General features: G+C 39.6%; 1 protein-coding gene across 1 annotated transcript in view; it reads left to right on the plus strand.

Annotated features, from left to right (window-relative positions):
- The first annotated feature begins 4956 nt into the window (after positions 1-4956).
- Positions 4957-11541, plus strand: part of LOC141757806 (transmembrane protein 230-like) — a 45384-nt gene continuing 38799 nt past the window's right edge. The window contains exon 1 of the mRNA XM_074618646.1: positions 4957-5070. Within this exon, the coding sequence (XP_074474747.1) occupies positions 5065-5070 (6 nt within the window). The 5' untranslated portion in view covers positions 4957-5064. The remainder of the gene's footprint in view (positions 5071-11541) is intronic.

The raw sequence follows: 11541 nt of genomic DNA on the forward strand, positions 1-11541 counted from the left end.
CATGCCAGTTTTTCTTTTTCAGAGAGCCTTTATTTTTGCACTGAACTGAGTGTAACGGTTCAAACTGCTAAAAGACAACTTACTACAGCACTGATGATGTTTTCTGTGTGCAGTTTGTATGTTTTCCCAGTGTTCAAGTGTGTTTCCTTTGAGGTTAGGTGTCCTGGGAAGGCTAAATTGCATGTAGGTGTGAATGTGTGTCTACCCCGCCTTATGCTCGGTGCATGCTGGGATAGTCTCCAGCTGGAAAGGATAACCAGGTCACAATAAATGGTAATTCTAACTAATACAATCTCTATCTGCCTCAAAAACACTTCAGCAGAGAGGTAACTTCACATGAACTTATGTTACTGCATGCACCAAATCACCACCAGGAGGATGCATTACATGTTTGTCCACTAGGTGGCAGTGCTGTCATCTTGTTCGCTCACCGCTCCCCGCTTCCTCTGCCACCTTCTTATGGGATTTCCTTCATTTTTCAGCTCATGAATGAAAAATGATATCAGTAGTTAGTTGGGCACATGGACACATCAACTGCTGCTCTTATGTAAATCCCTCATGTTAGTGCATTAACTGGATAAGCATATTAATCAATTACAGTAATATTCATGTTGGATTGACACAAAATTAGCCGGAATTAAAATATGGAATAGTAAGTGGTAACCAGTTATCAACCTGACGGGCCTGTTCCCAAGAGCATTGAAGTGAAAACTCCCATTTCCTGCACTGAAATGAATTGAAACCGTTCCCAACATAAAAGCATTCTCTGACATCAGAGGCACTTTCATGTGCCTTCCTCAGAGGCACATGAGAGAAGATGACAAAATATTCACCGAATGAATGAACTGTTTGAGATTCAAATGAAAAGTATAACTTGTGTTTTCTCTTTCTGCAAGGTTTTTTCTCTTTAATGTTAATCCTGGTTTGCACTTTAAAAGTAAAGTGCTGAAAAGGCCAAACTCCAGTTCACCTATGTTTTCATTAAGAGCGATCAGCTTTATTTCTCATCCACGAAATGATTATATTCACGGATTGAATATATTATAAATGACATAGCCAGAATAGGGCTAAATGCACTGCTCATGACTGTAGGACAGTAAGGATTACATTGACTAATGCTCTTCAATTAAATAGTCTCCTTTGTTAAAGCAGCAGTGGGTAGAATTGGAGCAAATATGATTTAAAAAAAACATATTTTTATAAAATGGTCACTATATCCTGACAGTAGTGCATGAGACAGGTTATCTGAAAAAAAAAATCATGTGCCTCTTTGTCCTCCGTTTCTCCTAATGGCATTTGCAAGATTTCACAGACCGGAGGAAAACAACCAATCAGAGCCGAGCTGGAGCCTTGCCGTCTCTGAGCAGCTGTCAATCACTGCGAACTCCGGTCAAACTAGGCAGCGCTGATCAAATATGAATCAATATTCTGTTACTGTAATGTCTATTTCTCGCCTCAAAGAGGCCATGAGGAGGTGCAGAAGTCTAGTTATCTCTCAGAACACTTGAATTACAATATGCTGAAATGTTATTATGCAATTTTTGCCCAATGATGCCAAAAATATTCTGCCTACTGCCCCTTTTAAGCTAAATTTGTTAGGACAATAAATAAATAAAAACTGTGAAGTCTATTACTGCTCTTGGTCTTTGTGGGGCACAGTGGATCAAACAAACCTCTTCAGTGTTTTCTTAATTAATTAGGGATTTTCTGATTTTGAATAAATATAAATCAAGGTTAAGCTTTTAAATACCCACAGACCTGATAGCACATATACGTACATGAGGAAAGTTTTTGGCAATGCACATTTTGGTAATGTTTTCTTCTTTTTCTTTTGATTTTCTGTGGAATGAAAAGATCTGCAATCATTACTTTCGCAAAATGCCAAGGTTGACGCAAACTTTACACACCAACCTGCTGCTGAGCCTTTAGCTCAGTGTTTATTTAACTGCAACACCTAAGCTGTTCTGATTCTTCAGACAAGACGGGACCACTGACCGGATAAGTGCACTGACCTTTTCAAGCTTGGTCTGGCTTTTTACTCCAAACATGGCTTGTGCTTGTTTGCTGCCTAGAGTCAAACTGTGACTACAATACAGACCACAGCATCATTTTTACCTCTAAAATCCTTTATGATAGGACCATCGCTTTCTCTGCTGAAGAAGACTTACGAGCCCATCACTCAGCTTAGTTACCGTGAAATAACGTTATTTAAAATTTGGCAGCCGCAAAATAAAGAGGGCGCAATGTGAATAGCTGTAATGTAAAAGGTGCTTTTGATGAAGTCAAGGGTAACTTGAATGAACGAGGAAAAAGAAAACTCAATGTGTCAGATGGCAGCTGACTGCTATTAAAACGAGCATTCAGTGATACGAGTATTGAAGGCATCTTACATGGTATTAGCACCCTCTCAAATGCGGAGGCTTTAAGTCTTTTCTAATTAATTTTCATTCATGGCTGACACCATTTAAATTGGTTATTTAAAGTCCAGGCACACACACTCACAGTGAGCTTTAAAGCGTCAGTAGGCAGAATGTTTTTAGCATCGTTGGGCAAAAATTGCATTATAACCTTTCAGCATATTGTAATTCAAGTGTTCTGAGAGATAACTAGACTTCTGCAGCTTCTCATGGCTCTGTTTTCAGGCTTTAAAAAATCTAACCTGTGACGGTAGACTTTGGCCAATCACAGGTCATTTCAGAGAGAGAGCGTTCCTATTGGCTGTTCATTCATCCAGTCAAACTAGGCAGCGTTGATCGAATATGAATCAATATTCTGTTACTGTAATGCCTATTTCTCACGTAAAATGTGTTCAGAAACATCGTGTAGAGTACTGTTTAGCTATAAAATGAGAACGTTTATAGTGACAGTTTTATAAAAATAACTTTTTTTAATCATATTTGCTCCAATCTCACCTACTTCTTCTTTAATAATTCCAAATGCCAGTGCTGAAAAGGTGTATGGAGGTGGTAACTTATTTGAATCATTTATACAGTGAGTGCGTGGAGTACTTGAAATTGTGTGTTGTTGTTTGTATTCATTTTATAGCGTGCTTTAATTTGCTCAGAGGTAATACAGAAAGCGTAATTTTCTTGAGCTACTGCAATAAAATCACTTCATTTCATCGCAACTCTGGAAATACATTGATCCGAAAGCTTGTTTGTTTTCCTGTTCAGTCTGGAACTACTGATGCAGCGTCTGCTTCACTATCAATGAAACAGCTGCAGGATGTGTTCTTCTTTACGTAAGATCTTCAAGGACCTGCACGCCCACACAAGTGTTGCTGCTTATTGTGGCTGATTAGACTTCTGCTCAGGTTTAGAAGTTTGAAAGGAAGAGGTGTGCTAGGAATGACGCATATTAAGTCTGTAGCCCACACACAGTCTAATCAGGGAAAATATGCGGAAAAAAAACCCTGTGTAGGTGTTACTTTTTGCATAATGTCAGTGTATGTTTACAAAGTAGCTATTTAGCATAGTTAGCTACTTGGAAACCATTTCCTTTTTTGTTTTTGGATTAATGTTTGACACCTCAAAGTTACTTTAGCTTGATTAGTAGTACAGTCACAATCGGCTACCCACGGGTCTGAGAAGTGAAGCCAATGCTGAAGTGCCTTAAACCTGCATTCTTTCTAATAGCCAGCAGGGGGCGACTCATCCGGTTGCAAATATAAGTTTGATTGTATTGAAGTCTATGAGAAAATGAGCCTACTTCTCACTTGACCTCGGTAAACATTGTAAACATGAGTTTATGTCCTTAATCGCTAGTTTCAAGTCTCCTTCAAGACAGCATGATGTTCATTTAATAAATTATGATCCCATTTAGAGTCAAATAGACCATAAAGCAGGGGATGCTTTAGGGTGTGGCTACCTTGTGATTGACAGGTCGCTACCACAGCGTTGTCCGGTCTGGGTGTTGTCCTTTAACCCTTTCACAGTGTGTTTTCAGTTCATAATTCTAACCTTTTTGGTTGCCTAAAAATGTGTTATTCAGCGTTCGGTTGTACTTAGCTCCACCCTCTCGTGTCACTTCTGGTTGCAAGAAACCAAGATGGCGACAGCCAAAATGTTGAACTCGAGACTTCAAAACGGGAGTCCACAAACAATGACAATGAGTGTCACAGTGACTACGTCCACTTCTTATATACAGTCTATGTGCAGTCATGAAGAGCGCAACTTGAGCCCTGAACTCTGTATCATTTTAGCTAATGCTAAGCTAACTTAGTTTGTTAGCCTACTATTATTCAGGGCCATTTTTCTAGGTTGTCGTCCTGTCACTGGGTAAAGCTGAGGTATGATCACATAAAAAGAAGGGAAGATGACATAGATGGCGGTTCATTGAAAGGAACAAGTGGAAGTTGCACCCATAATTCATACAAGACATCATGCGACTAAGAATAAAAAAGCAACTGTGTTGAACACCACCATGGGAACACAGTAATGTTGTACGGTCTAAGACCTGCTCTATATATAAAGCGTCTCGAGATAACTTCTGTTATGATTTGACGTTATATAAAAATAAATTAAATTGAATTGAATTGAATTGAATTAATGCTGTGTGGGGAACTTACAATAGGCCTATAGAAATATATAATACAAGCTTCCACTGAAATGTATAGGCCTAAATGATGGATCACTGACATGTATTTCTAGCCTACATTTAAAGCTGCATAATCACATTTATGGCTAATAGAAGTCCAAACCAGGCTAACGGACACACAGCTGGCTTCTTATCATGATATGTCTTTCTTTTTTACAGAAGACATTATGACGTGTCACAGTAGGAAAACACAGGTGTAAATAATAAAATGAATGAAGGCTGAATTCCATTTAGCTGTTTTAATTCAGGATCCAGGTATTGTGCATGTTGATTTCCTGTCGCTCTCACTGAGACACCTGAATAGAACAGAGCCATCGTTAGTGTTATTACCTACACCTGTGCTTTTCCCACTATGAAGGGTCAGAATGTCTGCTGTGAAAAAGGCTAACACGTCAGCAAACAATTTACAAATTCAGCAGACATAAAGCAACATTAGCATTCCTCTAGAGTAATGTTTGAGTCCACCTGATGAAAGTAAGTCCAACATTCTTCCACCTTTCAGCTCTGTTTTTGTCTTCACCAACTCCTGAGACAATTATCTGGCTCTTCAGCTGCTAAATGTTCCACTTGGCTAGTTGCTAACTTTGTTTGGTGCTGGGCAGGTCATGCACAGTGGGTTCATCTGAAGTGCTTCACTGAAAACAGCTGCCTGCTAATGCTGTGAAACCTAAACTAAAAGCTGCAGAGTTGATAATAATTCTCTACGGGTTCGTCACTGTGAGTGTTCCCCTTGACATTACATCCAGTCTTTGGAGCCATTAAATATTGACAAATGCTGCTGCCATTAGTATCCGTGGCGGAAAATGCCTTTAATATTCCTACAGTTGCCTAAGATTAAAATACATGACAAATGAAACCTTATTCTCATTCATTTTTGTCCCATTATAATTTCCAATGCAGCTGCCGTCCAATCCATCCAACTGAGTAAATATTAAAATGAAGAAAATTTGAAAAAACATTTGGCCTTTGCCCAAAAATCTTAGAAGCACTTGGAACGGATAAATGAGGAACCTTAAATTAAAACAACTTCGTCCAATTTTTATTTCTGCTGGCAGACGAGAATCCTTCACCTCTTGTGTCACAACATATCATCTAAATGTTCGATGACAGAAAACTATTGAAGTAAACAACACAGTGGGGAATTTTGGCAACATTAACCACAACACTTAATGCCGGCAGTTGCGTTTGGAAGTAGACAACAGTGAAGACACCTGCGGTATGATGTTCCAACTGAGGACATTTTGCATATGAGAGTTTCATTAAGCACTTAAGCGGTGGGTGGATTTGGTGTAGTTAGTTTCCCCATATACTCTTAAGAGCTATCAATGGGAATGCTTCTGAGAGTCACTGTCAGTAAAATTTAAAATTTATGCTCAATCACTTGAACTCAAGGAGAGAAGACTTGTCAGAATAAAGTTTCAGGGAAGTCTTCGATTGACACATAACACAAACCATATTTTCCTCATCGCAAATAATGAGGCCTTATAAGTCAACTGTGGAGGTTAAACGGCACTTACTTGTTTTTCCAGTAGCCCAATGGGAGCCTGGATCCATTTATCCCAACAGTGTTTCCCCTTAAAGGGATATTTCAGATTATTTGAAGTGGGGTTGTATGAGGTACTTATCCATAGTCAGTGTATTACCTCCAGTAGATGGCAGTCTGCACGCCTCCAGTTTGGGGAAACAGACAGGAGTACCAGAGCAAAGCAATGTACTACTGTGGAGGGGGCCGGCAGCAAAACGTATTTTAGCCACCTAAAAGAAAGGCTCACCTAAAAAAAAATCAATATCAGTTTTAAGGCCTTTACACACCGGGAGTGTGACACATAAACCAAAAAAAATTGCGAAATGCTCACCTGAGAATATTATATGTCCAGGGCTTTTATTGTGAAAGGTAAGAACGGAAGGAGTGGATCTCGTGCGCTGCCTTTGTCAAGGTTGAAATGAGTAATACGATTTACCACCTTGGTTCGGACTATGGAGCCTCCGTTTTGTTGTTTCATAAATATAGGCGCAACTCAACCCGTTGGTTGATGCCTTTATTCACGGTGCAAAAGCTCAGAAAAATTCCGAAAAAAAGTACATCACTTTTTCGCTGCGTAATATTTGCATTCTGTGTGAAAGTACTTAAAACTACTAAAAACAACAATTCGAAAAAATAAATTGACATACGAAGTAATCGCACAAAAAAAAACGCTGCCGTTGTGTAAAGGCTTTAAGTGTACACTATATTTAGAATATTTTCACTGTTCTATCTTGCTGTCAGACAGCCTTCTCTGACGTGGAACTGAACTGAAAGTGAAACTTATCTATGCTCCCTTCAAAGCCACCAGTCTCCATTGACAAAAACAGTGTAGATAAGTTTCACTTTCAATTCACAAAATATTTTAAATATAGCATACACTTAAACTGATAATTTTTTAAGTGGCTGTCTCTCCAAGCTGGGGGTGTGACAACCGCCATCTACTGTAGGTAATACACTGACTATGGATAAGTGCCTCATACAACCCCACTTGAAATAATCCAAACTATCCACATATCCACTATCTAATATGACAGCTGCTGCACCAACTCTTTGAACCCTGTTCTGAAAATGAGAGCCGCATGTTTAATAGGAATCTGATGCATTTATTTCCATAAATAATACCTGAGCCGACACAACACCGCTCGACTGCTCGTCACGCACACACAACCTGCACACAAACAAATACAGGTGTACACACACATGGATGGAATCAGGTTAATCGGGCATAGATGCAGTGCATGCAGTGGTTTGATGATCCTCCTTCTACTAGTGTCCCTCTAGCACTGATGTTGCGTTATGTATCATTAGTCTTCAAGGTTTCTTTTCTTTCTGGAAGCCAAGAGAAGGCGGCGTCTGTCTGCTGGGTAAAGCTTTGAATTTTAGCCAAACAAGAAAGTGCGGGGATGGATTGTGTTATGTTGGTTTGACATTCAAACATGAGAAATAGAAAATTCATTTTCCATGTTTATTCTTTCAGAGTGAAGCAGACGTTATGAAGATTTAAAGCTAGAGTAGGTATATTGGAGCAAATATTATTAAAAAAAGTTATTTTTATAAAACAGTCTCTATATCCTGACAGCAGTGCATGACAGGTAATATGAACAAAATGTGCCTCGGTATCCTCCAGTGTCCTCCGGTGCTACTAATGGCATCTGCAAGATTTCACAGACCGGAGGAAAACAACCAATCAGAGCTGAGCTGGAGCCTTGCCGTCTCTGAGCAGCTGTTTATCACTCGCAAACTCCAATCAAACGGTCAAACTAGGCAGCTCTGATCAAATATGAATCAAGATTCTGTTACTGTAATGCCTATTTCTCGAGTAAAATGTTTTCAGAAACATCTTGTAGTGTACTGTTGAGCTGTAAAATGAGAAAGTTTGTTAACCGGCCACCATGTTGAGATCAGTTGAGGAAATACCAAGCACCGCCCACCTGCCGGACAAAACTTTCTCATTTCACAGCTAAACAGTACACTACAAGATGTTTCTGAAAACATTTTACATGAGAAATAGGCATTACAGTACCATGTTCCCATAGTTTGACCGTTTGCTTGGTGTTTGCGAGTGATTGACAGCTGCCTTTGTTGAATGAACAGCCAATAGGAACGCTCTCTCTCTCTGAAATGACCTGTGATTGGTCAAAGTCTCCCGTCACGGGCTAGATTACCCTGAAAACAGAGCCATGAGGAGGTGCAGAAGTCTAGTTATCTCTCAAAACACTAGAATTACAACATGCTGAAAGGTTATTATGGAATTTTTACCCAATGATGCCAAAAATGTTCTACCTACTGCCGCTTTAAAGCGTTAAATGAAAATGTGTTATAAGTCCAAGCATGAAATGTCTTTGTTTTTTACTTATATATTTAACACATTCAGTGATCCCTCTCTAATGAAGAGTCAACACATCTCTTTCTGCCATGCTTGTTGCCTAATGCAGTGTAACATTGACTCCTTGGCTGCATAATCTCAGACAACGAGAGCTGCATGTTTATTAGTTGTCCGAGACACTTACAACAATGTGGGAGTTTACAAGAGTTTAAACACAGACATTATCCTCCTGAGCAGTCGCATAATGCCACTGTTTAAGTACAGCAATGCAGGATGAAGGCAACTCTTCTTCTTGTTTTCCTTACCTTAGGTGACTGTAAAATGACAAATCATTTGTCTTTTAGAAATTCTTTCAACGCCCTGCGTTTCCCAGATAAGGATTCTCAGGTATTCATCACTGTTATGATGTCTGTAGGGTAGAAAAAAAAGCCTTTAATCCGAGGCACGGAACAGAGAAAAACAACTCTGTAATGGGAGGATTAATGGCTAAGGAGAAACGTGTGACAACTTCTTTAAAAAGATCAGACAACCGAAACGTGTATTTTTTTTAAGCTATTAATCAACGTTCGTGACATGATTCTTAATGAAACACTCACGATATCTTGACACGGACCACACAATGTTTGTTCATGAATTTGTGTGATATGGTGGGGTGTTTGCTTTGCTAATTAATGAAATCAATTCATTTCAATAAAGACTTTGGCACACGAGAGACATTCATAAAGTATAATGCAATCCAATACAATCGCCATGCAATAAAGCTTTCAGTTTTTGTTGACTGGTTGGAAAGGTTTTAATTCATTGACTGTCTCCAATGTTGATGAGGGTCTTCTTCTGTGTTGGCATTATGTCCTGATAAACGTACACCATTTTATTAAAGGTTACAGTAATGTATGTTTGTAGCTTCTATTGCAGCAGTGAGTTAATTCATTCAAAGTTAATTAATCTGCCCTTTCATTATGTGAGCTGAATAACAAACAACCTCACAGCAACGTCCTTCCATCATAAGGCAACAAATGGATATTTATTTCTGGCCTTGGATACTAAAAAAACAAGATTTAAAGATCTATTAATCAACATTTTTTAATGTGATAGGGGTCGCTCATACTGATGAACCCACCAACCCTGCAATGCTGTGGAGGTTTTAACCTCTTTTAACTGTGTTTGGGTTTACAGCCTTGATAAACCAGCCGGTTAGACTGTCATCAGGTCATTAAAGCCCACCTCCAGTATCTATTTCTATGATATTTCATATTTATTTGAGTAATTTCCTGATTAGTTTGCCAATTTTTTATTATAAATATCTAAATTTTGTGCTCAAAGTTTAAAAAAAGAAGGTTGTTGCTGAAATGGGAATATGACTTATGACTACAATAGAAGCTGCAAGTCATACGTCATCCTCCAAACTTGGACAGGAGCACTCAACATGTCTATCCGTCCTCCGGTGCGCTGTGGCCGGCGTGCGGCGGTGTGGCTCCTATAGGTGCAACAGCAGCCAGACGGCCGCCTCGCCAGGAGACGGTAAAGAAGAGATCAAGTGAGAGTCGGCCTGTTGTGCTAATTCTTGTCTTATTTGTGGTCTGATAAACAGTAAATTAATCTAAACTGGTTTCATCTCAACTAGGTTGAAAAACGATGCAGTGTGGTTGCCATGGTAATGAATTACGTCCGACTATTACCCACACCCCCATTCTCTGTTTGAGAAAGAACCAAAAAAGGGCTATTAGTTGTTATAAGCCTCATAGATGTGGGTCAGAAGGGGCCTACTACACCCACTAGTAGGTTTTATCATCTATTCACAGGACAATCACTGAAAGAAGGAATAAAAGAAGCCATCAGGAACCTCAGAGTAATTATGACAGGAGCAAAAGTGGAAGTCAGGCGATGTAGTAAAGACAGTGTGATATGGGGTGGATGTTGGGGGCGATGGATGGGACACAAAACACAGCACTTTCCCCCAGGAGACCAGGCTTTGGAGAGCTGCACTGGCAGGAAAACCAGTACTCAAAAATAGAGAGAGAACCATCTGACACCTGTTCTTTTATTAAACAACACCACAAGCTGTGATGTCAAGCACTAAAAGTCGATTCAACACATCTTTGATACAGCCTCAACAAAAGCTGGACATTGAAAGCTTCTGAGTGGTAGAATGAAGGCCTCTTTGTTTGAGACTGCACTGCATTGTACGGTGATCCTTTTATTTATCCCACACTCAAATATCAACTGATGTTTCTCTTCCTTCCAACAACTTCTAACTTTTCTCTCTCTCTCTCTCTCTACACGCACTCCTCCTACACCAGCTTCCACTTTCTCAGAGCTGTCAGCGGATGCTAATTATGCCGGGATTTATGAGAATCTTGCCCTTAAGGGCTTCTGTGAAATCTGCAGAAATACTACCAATGTTTGAAAGAAATCATGTCTCTGCATGGAGTTCTTTTACAACGCCGTTTCAATATTATCTCTTTTATTCCTTTCAAGTGCAGATAGTGATCCCTGCTAACCTTGTGTCCATACTTGCACTTAAAGGGGACATATCATGCTCATTTCCATGTTTATACTTGTATTTTGAGTTTTTTCTAGAACATGTTTACATGCTTTAATGTTCAAAACAACATGTTATTTTCCTCATACTCTCTGTCTGAATATACCTGTATTCTCCCTGTCTGAAATGCTCCGTTTTAGCGCCTGTCTCTTTAAGACCCCCCTCCTAAAAAAGCTTGGATTGGCTTGTGAGAAAAATATGGCGCACCTTTGCAAAGGTAGTTCTCAAGCTGTGGGCGATATATTCTAATGAGCCTGCATGTGACATAGGAAGGGGAGCCAAATCTGAATGGCTTGTTGAATCACATGTTTTCTGATCTAGGTAGCCCACAAAAAAACTGACTGCGTTGTCTTATTTCACAGTTTGTGGGCTCTCCAGATACCCAAATGTATTGTGCCAACCCGTTCTCACTCCCAACTCGTGAAATACCGCTGTTTGGTAACTCTAATGTAAACCCACCAGCCGTGTTATTCGACGTTCGGAGCAAGTTACGTAGTATTAATAGTATGAGAGTCCGTTCAGGGCGGACATGTCCTGTGTGAAACTAAAAGT

This window comes from Sebastes fasciatus, chromosome 19 (genome assembly GCF_043250625.1).
Source record: "Sebastes fasciatus isolate fSebFas1 chromosome 19, fSebFas1.pri, whole genome shotgun sequence".
Lineage (NCBI taxonomy): Eukaryota > Metazoa > Chordata > Actinopteri > Perciformes > Sebastidae > Sebastes > Sebastes fasciatus.